The 16,436-nt window shown below is 36.9% G+C and overlaps 1 protein-coding gene across 1 annotated transcript in view; it reads left to right on the top strand.

Moving 5' to 3' along the window:
* The first annotated feature begins 111 nt into the window (after positions 1-111).
* Positions 112-16,436, top strand: part of FASTKD1 (FAST kinase domains 1) — a 48,701-nt gene continuing 32,376 nt past the window's right edge. Inside the window, exons 1-3 of the mRNA XM_080798425.1 lie at positions 112-193; positions 2,747-3,264; positions 5,061-5,126. Of these exons, the coding sequence (XP_080654551.1) occupies positions 2,930-3,264; positions 5,061-5,126 (401 nt within the window). The 5' untranslated portion in view covers positions 112-193; positions 2,747-2,929. The remainder of the gene's footprint in view (positions 194-2,746; positions 3,265-5,060; positions 5,127-16,436) is intronic.

Consider the following 16,436-nt stretch of genomic DNA (forward strand, 5'->3'; position numbering starts at 1 on the left):
TAAAAGGTGTTGTCGCAGAGTCTCTCAATGTGGAACTACCATGCCCAGAATTCCCAGCGAATGCGTAGGCGACGTCCGTTCCGCTGGCCTCGCCGCTACGTCCCCTGGGGCATGTAGTAAGTGCCTTCCGCTGAGCATGCTGTGCTGTCCCGGCATTTTTTCCTGTTTTGGGGACTGGATCATCAGAGGAGAGGTGATGTCTCCCGAGGAAAGGCTGCAAACTATGTAATATCGGGGGACGGGAGGGAGCGACACAACCGAGCTTGTTACATCACTTGTTGGGGACCAGAAATAGCCTTGACTTATGAGCCATCGTGACGAGCCTTCCCCGGAATCCTCCAGAAATGTTGGGAGATTGTTGAGGGAAGAGCTTAATCTGCAAGTCCGGGCCGGTAGCGGCGGCAGGTTTTCTTCCGCCCAGCACGATTTCTGTCCGAGATGCAGGGTATTGGATTTTTCCAGTGCTTGGAGGAGGGCAGGCGTGAGCCCACTCCTAATGAGGACGGGGGAGTTCACTTTCATTGGTACAGGACTTACTGTGCGCCCCGCGTGGAGAATGCTTGTCATTTACACAGGGTGTCACTGTTGACCCTGCACTGATAGTCCCAAGGCCTCTCCTTTAGTTAAATTACTTCCCCAAGGTCATTTATCTGGGGGCAGAACCCGAGACTTAACACGTTGGTATTCTAGCCATTGAGCTGGTTCCATTCTCTGTTGTAGGCAGGCAGGAGAATCTTGAGGATACCCTTGCTGTGTACCGGGTTTTTGTGTACGTGTGTACCTAGGTTGGCTTAGGTCAGCATGCTTACTGATAGACACAAAGTACCAATACTGTCTTGTTTTTGTTTGTTTGTTTTGTTTTTGTTTTTCTTGTGGACAGCCTAGCATAGCCATAGAGAAGAATCTGAGCCAATCTTTCAGTGTCGGTTTTGTTGATCTAAGGAGGTGTTCCAAGTTGAGAGTTGAAATAGCTGGGTGACTGTCTCAGCTCCACAAGTGCTAGAATAGTTTTTTAACCTTTTTGAAAATAGCTTTTATCTGTAAAATGCAAATGATAATATCTACCTGATAGGTTAGTTGAAAGAATTTAATGGGATAGTATATTTTAGAAGTCCTTTGTGAAATATTGCAAAACTGTTAGATGCTAAGATTTTAGTCCCAGCTTTTCTCTTGTTTCTCAATTAGAAATATAAACATTTATAATATATATTTAAAACAAATAGTCCTTTTTCATAATTATCTTCTTATATTGCTTCATCATGTCTTGATACATTTCTTGATTTCTTTGTATTTCCTGATTGGAGCTTTAATCTTCTTACTTACTGATCTTACTTAATCTTCTTACTAAACTGATCTAAGGTCAGTAGTGACCAAACCATTAGAGTTCTTTTAGAGTACCAGAAGAAAGGAGCAAGAAATTATCCTTAAAGTAAATAAACCAGAAACTATCTTTCTGAAAAAAAATTTTTTTAAAAAATTTTATTTATTTGGGACACCTGGGTGGCTCAGTTGGTTAAGCCGCTGCCTTCGGCTCAGGTCATGATCCCAGCGTCCTGGGATCGAGTCCCACATCGGGCTCCTTGCCCCGCAGGGAGCCTGCTTCTCCCTCTGCCACTCTGTCTGCCTGTGCTCGCTTGCTCTCTCTCTCTCTGACAAATAAATAAATAAAATCTTTAAAAAAAAAAAAAAATAAAAAAAAATAAAATAAAAAATTTTATTTATTTAACAGAGAGAGAGAGAGTGCACACATGCAAACAGAGGGAGAAATGGGGAGAGAGAGGGAAAGAATCTCAGGCAGACTGGGTGCTAAGGGCAGAGCCCAGTGCTGGGATGGATCCCACTCTGAGATCATGACCTGAGGAGAAACTAAGAGTTGGTCCCTTAACCAACTGAGTCACCCAGGTGCCCCTAAAAATATTTATTTATTTATTCATTTATTTTGTAAAAAGTTTTATTTATTTATTTATTTAATTTATTATTATTTATTTGAAGTAGAGCAAGCGAGCATGTGAGTTGGGGGGTGGAGGGAGAGGGAGAAGTGGACTCTCTACTGAGCTGGGAGACAGATGCAGGACTTCATCCCAGGACCCTGTAATCATGACTCAAGCCGAAGGCAGATGCTTAACTGACTGAGCCACCTGAAAAAAATAAAAATTTTTTCAAAAAGTGTATGGCTCTGAATTAATGGCTGTTCCTTGTAAAAATATTAAAGGTGATTATTGCAAATAGTTTGACTTATTTGTTTAAAAATATGTTTCTGAGTATAGGATTTTTTTTCCCGTCTGCTTTTATGGTCAAATTTGAAAACTATATATATATATACCTATATATATAACATATATATATATATAACATATATGTTATATAGTTATATGTAACTATATAACATATATATAAAACTATAGATAGATAGATAGATATGTATATATAGATCTATCTATATGTATATAGATAGATAAATCTATATAGATAGATATGTATATATAGAGAGATATATATCTATATAGATCTATCTATATATATAGTTTTATATATATGTTAGATTTAACAAATATTTTTTAAATGGAGTGCAGAAAGAAGTCCCTTTTCATGGACACTTAGTTTCAGACCAAATCCTGCTGTTTGCTTCAGACTAGAACAAAGCCTCTAGTTAAAGCAGAAAAAGCTTATGACTTTAATTTGAATTTTGGAACTAGTTTGGTATTAATAATACTAGCATAATCATGTTAAACCAATCCTTTTACAGAAACTGCATGTTGGAATGGGATTTGGAGTTGTCATAATGGAAGCAAAATACATGAAGGAAAAATAGTTACCTTCTAATCAGCATATTGCACCTGACTACTAGTCGCAGATGGTTTTCATTACCTAAGAAAATTTGTGATGTAAATGAAAAATTACCTTTCTTTTAGACTGGTTGTTTGTAAATATGCTTCGTCTAAGAGCAATTTGTCCGTTCTCTCGGAGAGTGTTTCAATTTCGAACCTGCAGTTGTAAACCACTAATTAGCCAGATGATTACATGTACAGATGAAGAGCAAGTATTAGATCTTATTGGAAAAAACAAAGCCATACTTTCAGAAAAGCAAGTGGAATGTGCATTGAATATACTTTGGCAGTTTCGAAAGCAGAAGACCAGCTTTTTAAAAAATGCTGAATGTATCAGAGACCATCCCCAATTTCTTACTCTTCATAATTTAGCTACAAGTGAAATGGAATTCATGAATGATGATACGCTAGTGAATGTGTTGTACATCACACAACAGTAAGTAATGTGCTTTTAGATTTTATAGAAATCATTGTAGTTTATATTTTAATTTATATTTAATTTATATTTTATTTTATAATTTATATTTTAATTTATAATTTAATTTTCTAAAAATCTCTTTAAAATGAAAAACAATGCTTTTTTTCTATAGGTAGTTTTCCTGATCATCTAATATTTTTAAGATGTTTAGGAGATATTCTTTGATTTTATATGTATATGTATATCAAATATCCTGTTGTGCAACCTAAATGTATACAATTTTTATTTGTTAATCATAATTCAGGAAAGCTGGGAAAACATTAACAACAAAAAAAGAAATTTTACATTGTTTGCAAGGGAATCCAGCCTTTAGAAGAACTGGATTTTCTAAATAAAGTATTTGGCAGATGTGTAAGAGAAAAATAACACACAAAAGTTGCAATAAGTCTGTTTCTTAGCCTTATTCATGGAAAAACAGCAGTTTTCTCACATAATTATCCAACCTGTATATCAGTATACATTTGTTTTCTCAGTGGTCATGTTAACTTGGAAAATGATGAATAACACAAGATTAAACAAGCCTTTTTTTTGCAGGACTTTTCAGAGCCTTTAATATATTAATATATATTATAAATACATTATATTATAAATAAGGTCAATTTCCAGACTTACTTAACCATAAAACATTGTGTTAAATACCTCATAAGACTCGTGTCTATTAGGCAGATGGAGAAATGCCATTTGGTGATTTGTCTAAAGACTGTATTTCTACGTTTCCCTCCTGGGTCATATTTTAATAATGGAAGGATTTCAAAAATAGAATATATTTTTTGTTTTCGAGTTTTAGAAACAATATGTAGTTTAGTTTTGCTTCATGACTCAACCTGAAAGTCCTTGATTTTTAGGAGACAAACTTATATAACCTTAACATTATAAAGATATTAAAAAAATATTTTTTATACCTACAAAATACAGTATATGTGGTTTAGTTATATAGAAAGTAATCATTGTAAATGAAGATATACTGGAAGAGGGACTCTTATATGCTGTGGTGGTATAATATATATCAAAAACTATAAAAATATCCTGGATCCAATAATTTTGCTTCTAGGATTTATCCTAAGAAAGTAATCTGAGATACATGTAAAGGTTATTGTACATGATAGTCACCTCAGCATTATTTATAATACTGAAAAACGAAAATTCTAAAAGTAGTTGTGTGTTTAAATGATATATTCACATAAGGGAATAGGATACAATGTTTAAAAATTGTTGTGAACAATATGTCATGGGCAAATGTCTGTAATATAATGTTAACTTATTGAAAAGGCAGGATATAAAAGTGTAAAAGAAATATGTGTATTTCATATGTGTGTAAGAAAGATAACTGGAATGAAATGCTCCAAATTAATGATGGTGGCTATTAATGAGTACAGATCTATAAATGATTTTTAGTACCCTATTCAAGTTTTTCTTTATTTTATGAACTCTCTCCTATAAAAATATTTTTGCAATCAGCAAATTAATATATACGTTATATGTACTTTTAACATAATATGTATCATTGAACATTTTCATTGTTCAGTGGAAGGCATTGAACAGACAAAAGAATGAGAGAGGCATGGGATAAAATGTAGATGTTTATTATACTGTATCAATGAAACAAAATATTGAAATGGGAGTGAACCATAAATAAGGACTGCAAAAGAGTACAATAACTTGAGGTTCACTTTTGCGTTCTTACTTGCATAATTGTTTTAAATAATTTAAAAGTGTTTATGTATGGAAAATGATTTTCTCTTGATTTTATCAAGGTGTGCTCCTGAGGCCCATGACCTGGTTGCAGTGCTAGTTACAGAAGCATGGAGAAGACTGGAAAGGCAAGTACTCTAGTTCATCATCTTAGATGGCAGTTATCCTATTCAAGGTTAGCTCAGTAAAATCTTATAGATAAAGAATGGGGTGCTGCTGCCTACCTGTTAAGCTTCACTGAAAAAAAAAAGTAAACCCGTTTAGGTTGAGAATTTTTTGATTGTGTAAAGAAAAATAATAAGGAATGTGTATTTTCCTAAAGAGAGAAAGAAAACACAAGTATTTGCTCTTTAAGAGTGGGAACAATGTGCTTTTCCACATATATAATTAATCAAAATATAAGTAAGGTGCAGTAACAGCTATTTGGCTTTTTGAATCTTCTTTTCTGGAAGATTCTGCTTCAGAAAAAAAGATTCAAGGTGCTTGGCTGACTTAATTGGTAGAGCATGAGATTCTTGATCTTGGCATTATGAGTTGGAGCCTAGATTGGAAGTAGAGTTCACTTAAAAAAAAAAAAGAAAAGATTCTCTGAGTGATAAGCAAGAAAAGAAGACACCAGTTTACTAGAAAGGAAAACTATTTAACATTGTTTAGCAGCATTTGCAGGTGCTTATTTATCACTTCTTCTTTATGGAGAGACAATGGACATGACTCATAAGTGACTTAGAAGTTTTCAAGTCTACTGCTGTGAGTATGATCAGATCTCTTTCCTGTACACAGCTATATTTGTAGCATGTTGCCATAATCAGTAATGAACTAGAAAATGTAAAATTTGTCCAGGGTGTTCTTATGAGAATAGAGGAGTCTATTCTATACAAAACTTTCTTATTTATACTATATAAGAATAGGTGAGAAACTCCATTTATATAAAAAAAAAAAGGGAGATAATAACAGACCTTATTTTGGAAAATGTTTAGCTATTTCTGAAAATTTTGCATAGCCTAATCCCTTTTAACATAGGGATTCAGCATAGCCTATATCCATTATTAGTGGAGTATAACAAATGTTAGTGAAAAAAGGGAAAATGAAAGTGGGAAAGAGAAAGAGGATTTAAAAACTACAGAAAAGAGAGGTGGTTCAAGATGGTGGCACAGAAAGACCCTACTCACTCTACCAAGGACACACCAAATCTCCAGATACCTAGGGAACAACTGTCTCAGAAAGGACCTGAGGACTGGCTGAACAACTCTTCCACAACAAATGATCCAAGGCCACCTTGAGATAGGTGGGAGAAGCGGAGCCATATTCTCACCAAGAACCCCACTCCCTACTCAGTGATTCGAAAGAGGGAGGGATCTATCCCTGAGGAGTGAGGGGTTTGTGCCACACATCAGGAATCCCAACTCTTGGGACCTGTACCACAGAGATGAGCTCTCAAATGTATGGCTTTGAAAACCAATGGGGCTTACATCAAGGAGACCCAAGGGTTGTGGGGACTCTGCTCTGAAAGTGTTCACACACAGACTTACTTGTCCTGGGGCCCAGCACAAGAGTAGCAGTTTGGAAGTGCCTCACCCATATGTGATGGATTCACTGGGTAAGCTTTAAGTGCCTGCTAGAAGGACAGGGGTCTATTGGAATTCTCTCTGTGTCTAGAGGCACTGGTGGGCACCATTTCTCCACTCTTGTACCTTGCTAGCACCAGAACTGGCATGTGCTATTTTTGCATTCTGCCTCAACCTTATAAAAGCTGTTTGCCCTGTCTTTTGTTCTTCTGTGACTCTGCCCCACCAAACCTATTGGACCAACTTGCCCTGACTCAGGGCTCCCCGCAGCCCCACACTGCTAAAGCTGGTAGGCAGCTTTGTCTTGGCCTGGTGCTCCTCCTTGACCCTGCCAAGGCTGCAAGTATGGCAGTCCATAGAGGGAAGACCCTTTAAACACCTGCCTCTAGTGTCCAGGCAGGCTTATGTTTCTGGGACCCATGGGACTGAACAAATCAGAGAGTTCTTGGCAGGCATTATAATACCCACAAAGCACTACACAGATAAGCAGACTGTAATGTCCCAGTCTTCCTGTGACCACTCCTTCAAGACTGAAGAGATAGGTATGTTGCCTAATACATTGGAACAGACACCAAAAGTCAAAGAAAAATGAGAAAACAAAGGAATATGTTCTAAATGAAAGAAGATAAAACCCCTGAAAAAACCTTAATGAAACACAAGTAAGTAACTTACCTGATAAAGAGTTCAAGATAATGGTCATAAAGATGCTCACTGATCTCTGGAGAAGCATGGATAAACACGAAACTTTAAAAAAGAGATGGAAAACATAAGAAAATACAAACAGAAGTCATGGAACTGAAGAATATAATAACTAAACTGAAAGACATACAACAGAGGTTCAACAGCAGACTAGATGAACCAGAAGAAAGGATTAGTGACTGAGACGAGGGGAGTGGAACTCACTCAAACAGCAGCAAGAAAAAAAAAAAGTGGAATTAGCTTATGGGGGCCATGGGACAACATCATGTGAAATAATGTTCTCATCATAGGTGTCCCAGAAAGAGAGGAGAGAGGGATAGAAAACCTATTTGAAGAAATAATAGCTGAAAACTTCACTAACCTGGGGAAGGAAACAGACATTTAGATCTAGGAGTCCCAAAGAGTTACAAATAAGGTGAACCCAAAGAGATTCACACCAAGACACATTATAATTAAAACATCAAAAGTTAGAGAATCTTAAAAGCAGCAAGAGAAAAATAGCTTGTTTTGTACAAGGGACCCTCCCTCATCCCCCCCAGCCCAAGATTCTTATCAGGTTTTTCAGCAGAAACTTTGCAGGTCAGAGGGGAGTCATGTGATATATTCAAAGTGCTGAAAGCAAAAAAACTTCTAACCAAGACTATACCTGAGAAGGTTATCATTCACAATTGAAGGAGAGTAAGTTTTCCAGACAAACAAAAACTGAACAAGTTCACCATTACTCAACTAGACTTATAAGACATTAAAGGTACTTCAAGTTGAAAAGAAAGTCCAATTGGTAACAAGAAACATATGAAAGTAAAGAACTACAGCCAGAAAACAGATAACAAAATGACTATGAGTAGATACCCATCTATAATTATTTTAAACATAAATGGACTGACACCCACTTCTAGCTCTGTGGCCTCAGCATGGTTGCTTTAGGTGTCCTGAACTGCATGGAGGTGTGGTGGCTGTGGTGGGCAGCCAGTAACAATTCCATTGAGTGCCAATCTGGGGAGAACTGGGGGACTAGAGGCTGGGCTGTATCCTTACCAGACTCTCTTTCTGCACCCAGGCAGAGCCTGGCTGCCAACCCCTCTGGCTATAGGCCCCTTGAGTTCCCAAACTGGTCCTAGACAGATGGCTGCCCTGCACTTCCAGTGAAAGGCTAGCTTCAAAGAAAAGCCCAAAGGGAGAAGTTTGCAAGATGAATTGTACTGCTGTCAGAGGAAATGGATGCTAGATTGTAGGCATGGCAGCTTAAGCCGTAGGAGAAGTTGCAGAAAGAAGAAAAAGAAAAAATGCCCTTAAACCTGAAGGGGCTCTACTGCAGAACCTACTACTAGGTCAATAAAGAGCAATTCCGATCTCTCTTCCCCAGCCTCTCTGCCTTTCTTTTCCATCAACTATATGTGCCTCATCCTAGCCAGAAAAGGACCTTCATGTTCCCCATCTGTCTTCAGAGCACAAGATCACCGCCTAGAGGGGTTGTCTCAGTGCCCTCATCCCTGGCTCCATTCCAGTTCAGCAGACTCTTGCTTTTGGATACCTACCCCTTTTGCAGGCCATAAGGCTGCACAACTATGAACACTAGCTGCTCTGTGAACATGAAGAAGGGGAAGCAGTTTTCCTGGTTTTAGCTAAGGACTTAAGCCTTTAATAGCTCATATACATCTCAGGCCACATATGGTTATTCAGTTAATAATGTTTTGATGAAAAGAGCAAACCCCCACCCCCCAAAAATGGACTAAATTCTTCAATCAAAAGATACGGAGTGGCTGAATGGATTAAAAAAAAAAAAAAAGCAAGATCCATCTATATGCTGCCTATAAGAGGCTCCCCTCAGATGTATTGACACATACGGGTTAAAAGTGAAGAAATGGAAAAAGTTGTTTCATGCAAATGGAAACCAAAAGTAAGCTGGGGTAGCTATTCTTACATCAGACAAAGTAGACTTAAAATAGACTGTAATAAAAGAAAAAGATGGGCATCACATAATGATAAAGGGCTCACTCAGTCTAGCAAGAAGATATAACATTTGTAAATATTTATGCACCCAACATAGGGGCACCTAGAAGTATAAAGCAATATTAACAGACCTAAAGAGAGAAATTGACAGCAATCCAATGATAATAAGGGCCTTTAATATCCCACTTACATCAATGCATACAGAAATAATAAGGAAACATCAGCCTTAAAACACGTCAGACCAGATGAATTTAGGTATATGTGGAACATTCTACCAAAAAGCAGCAGAATACACATTCCTCTCAGGTGGAACATTCTCCAGGATTAATAATATGTTTGGCTACAAAACAAGTCTTAAGAAATTTTGGAAGATTGAAACCCTATCAAGCATCTTTTAAGACCACAGTGGTATGACAATGGAAATCAATCACAAAAAAACCTGGAAAAATTACAAATATGTAGATATTTAACAACATGTCACCAGACAACCAATGGATCAATTAAGAAATTGAAGGAGAGGGGTGCCTGGGTGGCTCAGTGGGTTAGGGCCTCTGCCTTCGGCTCAGATCATGATCTCAGGGTCCTGGGATCAAGCCCCGCATCAGGCTCTCTGCTCAGCAGGGAGCCTGCTTCCTCCTCTCTCTCTGCCTACTTGTGATCTCTGTCTGTCAAATAAATAAATAAAATCTAAAAAAAAAAAAAAAAGAAATTGAAGGAGAAATAAAAAAATACCTTGATAAATGAAAATGAAAATATAGCTTTCCAAAATCTGCAGCAAAAGCATTTCTAACAGGGAAGTTCGTAGTGATAGAGACCTACTTCAGGAAACAAGTAAAATCTGAAATAATCCAACTTTATACCTAAAGGAACTAGAAAACAAAGAGCAAAGGAAGCCCAAAGTTAGTCGAAGGAAGGAAATAACAAAGGTCAGAGAAGAAATAAATGACATAGAGATTAAAAAGGGGCACCTTTGTGGCTTGGTCGGTTAAGTGTTTGACTCTTGGTTTCAGCTCAGGTCGTGATCTCAGGGTTGTGAGATTGAGTCCCAATTGGGTTCTGCTCTCAGCATGGAGTCAGTTTGAGATTCTTTCTCGCTCCCTCCTTCTCTATCCCTACTCCAACTTGTGCACATGCTCTCTCTCTCTCAAATAAAAAAATAGATTAGAGAGAAAATAGAAAAGACCAGTGAGGGTCACCTAGGTGGTTCAGGTGGTTAAGCATCTGCCTTTGACTCAGGTCATGATCTGGGGGTCCTGGGATTGAGCCCCACATCGGGCTCCCTACTCAGTGGGAAGCCTCCCTCTCCTTTGCCCCCGACCCTGGCCCACTTGTGCACTCTCTGTCTCTCAAATAAATAAAATCTTAAAAAGAAAAAAAGGAAAAGATCAATGAAACTAAGCTGGTTCTTTGAAAAAGTAAACAGTTGATAAACCTTTAACTATTTACTAGGAGAAAGAACTTAAATGAAATCTGAAATGAAAGAGGGAACATTATAACTGATACCAAAATAATACAAAGGCTAATGAGAGGCCAGTAAATTGGACAACTTAGAAGAAATGGGTAGATTCCTAGAAACAAATAGTCTTCCAAGACTAAATAATGAAGAAATAGTCTGGATAGACTGATTACTAGCAAGGAGATTGAATCAGTAATCAAAAAACTCCCAACAGAGTGGGAGATGAACCATGAGAGACTATGGACTTGGGAAAACAAACTGAAGGTTTTAGAAGGGAGGGGACTAGGGAGATGGGTAAGCCTCATGATGGGTATTAAGGAGGGCATGGATTGTATGGAGCACTGGATGTTATATGCAAACAATGAATCATGGAACACTACATCAAAAACCAATGATGTACTGTATGGTCACTAACATAACACAATAAAAATAAATAAATAAATAAATTTTGAAAACTCCCAACAAACAGGAGTCCAGGAGAAGACAGCTTCAGTGGTGAATTCTACCAAACTTTAAAAGAGGATTTAATTCCTATTCTTCTCAAACTCTCCCAGAAATCTGAAGAGGAGGGAACCCTTCCAAACTCATTTTACAAGGCCAGCATTACTCTGATACCAAAAGCAGACAAGGACACCATAGAAAAAGAAAATTACAAGTCAGTATCCCTAATGAACATAGATGGAAAAATCCTGAACAAAATATTAGCAGGCCAAATTTAATAATACATTAAAAAGATCATGTACCATTGTCAAGTGAGATTTATTCCAAGGATGCAAGGATGGTTCAACATCCACAAATCAATCAATGTGATACACCACATTAACAAAATGGAGGTTAAAAATTATATGAACATCTCAATAGATGCAGAAAAAGCATTTGACACAATTTAACATCTATTTATGATAAAGAAAACAAAACAAACTCTCTACAAAGTAGGTAGATAGGAAATGCCCCTCATCATAATAAAGGCCAAGGACAATGTCAACAAAAGCAAAATAAACCTAGTAGACTACATTAAACTAAAAAACTTTTGCACAGTGAAGAAAATCATCAACAAAATAAAAAGGCAACCTACTGAATGGGAAGAGATCTTTGCAAATCATATATCTGAATAGGGGTTAATATCCAAAATATACGGAGAACTCCTACAACTCAGTAACAACAGCAATCTGATTAATTAATTAATATGGATAGAGAACCTGAGTAGGTCATCTTCCAAAGAAGACACAGATGGCCAATGGGCACATGAAAATATTCTCAACATCACTAATCATTGGAATTGCAAATCAGAACCACTGTGAGGTGTCATCTCACTATTGTTGGAATGGCCATTATCAAAAAGACAAGAAGTAACAAGTGTTGGTGAGGATTTGAGGAAAAGGGAGCCCTCTTGCACTATTGGTGGGAATATAAATTGGTAGAGTCACTATGGAAGACATTATGGAGTTATCACAAAAACTAAAAACAGAATCACCATATGATCCAACAGTCCACTTCTGGGTATTTATCCAAAGAAAATAAAAATACTAAACAAAGATGTATGTTCATGGCAGCATCATTTATAATATTCAAGATATGGAAACAACCAGAGTTTCCACCAATGGATGAATGGATAAAGATGTGGTGTGTGTACATACATGAGCACACACACATAATGGTATTACCCAGCCATAATAAAGAATGAAATCTTGCCATTTGTAAACACATGGATGGACATTGTGGATATTAGGCCAAGTAAAATAAATCAGACAAAGACAATATGATTTCATTTATATATGGAAATTAAAAACAAATGAGTGAACAAAAGAAAACTTACAAAGGCAGAGAATAGATTGATGGTTGCCAGAGGGGAGGGTAGTTGGAAGATGGGCAAAATAAGAGAAGGTGGTGGGCAGGAGGTACAAATTTCCAGTCACAAGTCATAGGGTTGCAATGTACAGCATGGTGACCTTAGTCAATGATACTATGTTACATATTATGTAACTTTATATGATAACAAGAGGAAACTGGACTTATTGGGGTAATCATTTCACAGTGTATATAAATATTCATCATGTATACAATATCAATATCAATAAATATCAATTCATATTGAAAGTAATGTAATGTCAAATGTCAAATATACCTCGATATAAAATGAAAACCATGGAATACAAAGAGCACAAATACATCACAAATACACAAAGAGCACAAATACGTGTTACTAAATAATGAATTGATGAACCAAGAAGTCAAAGAAATCAAAAATAACATTGAAACAAATGAAAATTAAAAAGCCAAGTTTCCAAGGTCTTTGGGATGCAGCAGAAGTCTTGAGGGAAGTTTATAGTAATACAGGCTGACATCAAGAAGCAAGAAAAATCTCAAACAATGTAACCTTACACCTAAAGGAGTTAGAAAAAGAAGAACAAACAAAACCCATACTGAGCAAAAGGAAGGAAATAATGAAGGTTAGATCAGAAATAAATGATATAGAAAACTAAAATATACAATAGAAAGGTCAGTGAAACCAGGAGCTGGTTCTTTGGAAAGATCAATAATATTGATAAACCTCTAGCTGGAGTTATCAGAGAGAGAGAGAGAGCAAAAGAGAGAGAGAATCCAAATAAAATCACTAATGAAAAAGAAGAAATAACAACCAACACCACAGGTGGTGTTTGGGTGGCTCAGTCAATTAAGTGTCCAAGTCTTGGGTTTTTGGCTTAGGTCAAGATATCATGGTTCTTGGATTGAGCTCTGTGTCAGACTCGGTGATTAGCAGGGAGTCTGTTTAGGATTCTCTCTCTCCCTTTCCCTCTGCCACCCCACTGCTCATGCTCTCTCTCTCTCTCTGTAAAATGAATAAAATCTTTAAAAAGGAGTGCCAACACCAAAGAAATACAAACAACTATAATATGAAAGCCTATATGCCAACAAATTGGACAAGTTAGAAGAAATGAATAAATTCTTAGAAACATATAACTTACCAAAACTAAAGCAGGAGGAAATAGAAAATTTGAACAGACTGATTACCAGCAATGAAACTGACTCAGTTATCAAAAAAACAAAAATCAGAAGTCCAGGACCAAATGCCTTCACAAGCGAATTCCACTAAACATTTAAAGAAGAGTTAATATCTATTATTCTCAAACTATTCCAAAAAGTAGAAGAGGAAGGAAAACTTCCAAATTCATTCCATGAGGCCAGTGTCAACACTGATACCAAATCAGATAATCAGATACCAAAATCAGATAAAGACACCATCAAAAAAGGGAACTACAGGCCAGTATCTCTAATGCATATAAATGCAAAAATCCTCAATGAAATATTAGCAAATTGGATCAATAATACATTAAAAAAATAATATATCACAATCAAGTGGGATTTATTCCAGGAATGCAAGGGTGGTTTAATATTCACAAAATAATCAATGTGATACATCACCAATAGAAGAAAGGATAAAAACTGGCCACTTCATTAGATTTAGAAAAAAGCATTTGACAAGGTACAACATCCATTCATGATCAAAACCCTCTGCAAATTAGGTCTAGAGGCAACAAAGCCCAACATCAAAAAATCTTTATATGAAAAACCCACAGCCAACATCATTCTCAAGAGTGAAAAACTGAGACCTTTTCCCCTAAGGTCAGGACAAGACAACACCACCTTTACTCAACATACTACTGGAAGTCCTAGCTACAGCAGTTAGCCAACGTAAAGAAATAAAAAGCATCCAAATTTAAAGGAAGTAGTAAAACTCTCAAAATTCACAGACGACATGATACTAAATATAAAAAAACCTTAAAGACTCCATCAATAATGTAAAAAAGGAAAGACATTCATGTTCCTGGATTGGAAGAACAAATATTGGTAAAATGTCTGTACTAGCCAAAGCAGTCTACAAATTTAATGCAATCCCTATCACATATCAACAGCATTTTTCACAGAACCAGAACACACAATCCTAAAATTTGTATGGAACTACAGAAGACCTCTAATAGCCAAAGCAATCTTGAAAAAGAAAAACAAAACTGAAGGTATCACAATTTCAGATTTCGAGTTATATGACAAAGCAGTAGTAATTAAAACAATATGGTACTGGCATAAAACTAGACAGATCAATGGAATATAACAGAAAACCCAGAAATAAGCCCACAGTTATATGGTCAATTAATATTTGACAAAGGAGGAATCAATATCAAAGACAGTCTGTCCAACAAATGGTGTTTTTTTTTTTTTTTTTTTTTTTTAAAGATTTTATTTATTTATTTGACAGACAGAGATCACAAGTAGGCAGAGAGGCAGGCAGAGAGAGAGAGAGAGGATGAAGCAGGCTCCCTGCCGAGCAGAGAGCCCGATGCGGGACTCGATCCCAGGATCCCGGGATCATGACCTGAGCCGAAGGCAGAGGCTTTAACCCACTGAGCCACCCAGGCGCCCTCAACAAATGGTGTTTTGAAAGCTGGACATCCATATATAAAAGGATGAAATTATACCACCTTTTTTTTTTCACCATACACCAAAATTAACTCAAAATGGATTAAAGACCTAAATGTGAAACCTGAAACCATATAAATCCTTGAAGAGAGCATAGCCAGTAATTCCTCTGACATTGGTCATACCAGCATTTTCCTAGATACATCTCCTGAGTCAGGGAAAATAAAAGCAAAAATAAACTATTGGGACTATATCAAAATAAAAAGCTTTTGCATAGTAAAGGAAATAATCACCAAAACTAAAAGGCAGCTTACTGAGTGGGAGAAGATATTTGCAAATGACATATCCAATAAAGGGTTAGTATCCAAAATATATAAAGAACTGATAAAACTGAACACACAAAAACCAAATAACGTAATTAAAAATGGGCAAAGACACGAACAGACATTTCTTCAAAGAAGACATCCAGATGGCTAACAGACACATGAAAAGATGCTCAACATCACTCATCATTGTGGAAATGCAAATCAAAACTACAATGAGATAATTCCTCACACCTGTCAGAATGGCTAAAATCAACAACACAAGAAATAGGTGTTGTAGAGGATTTGGAGAATGAGGAGCCCTCTCGCACTGTTGGTGGGATTGTAAACTGGTGCAGTTACTGTGGAAAACAGTATGGAGGTTCCTCAAAAAGTTAAAAATAGAGCTACCCTATGATCCAGTATTGGCACTACTGGGTATTTGCCCCAAAAATGTAAGAACACCAATTCAAAGGGATACATACACTCCAATGTTGATAGCCCCTTTATTTAAAATAGTCATACTATGGAAGCTGCTCAATAGGTGAGTGGCTGAAGAAGATATAGTACATTTATACAATAGAATATTCAGTTTTTTTTAAATAAAGTATTTTTTAAAAGATTTTATTTATTTGACAGAAATCGGAAGTAGGCAGAGAGGCAGGCAGGGGTGGGGGGAAGCAGGCTCCCCACTGAGCAGAGAGTCGATGCGGGGCTCAATCCCAGGACCCTGAGATCATGACCTGAGCTGAAGGCAGAGGCTTAAACCACTGAGCCACCCAGGCGCACCAGAATATTCAGTTTTTAAAAAGAATGAAATCTTACCATTTGCAACAACATGGATGGAGCTAGGGAGTATAATGCTAAGTGAAATAAGAGAAAGACAAATAACATATAATCTCACTCATATGTGGAATTTAAGAAACAAAACAAATGAGCAAAGAGAAAAGAAAGAGAGGAGTGACAAACCAAGAGACAGACTGTTAGGGATGGAGAACAAACAGATGGTTACCACAAGGAAAGTGTGTGTGTGTGGGGTTGGGGGGAGTG

Source organism: Martes martes (genome assembly GCF_963455335.1).
Source record: "Martes martes genome assembly, chromosome: 3".
NCBI classification, from domain to species: Eukaryota; Metazoa; Chordata; class Mammalia; order Carnivora; family Mustelidae; genus Martes; species Martes martes.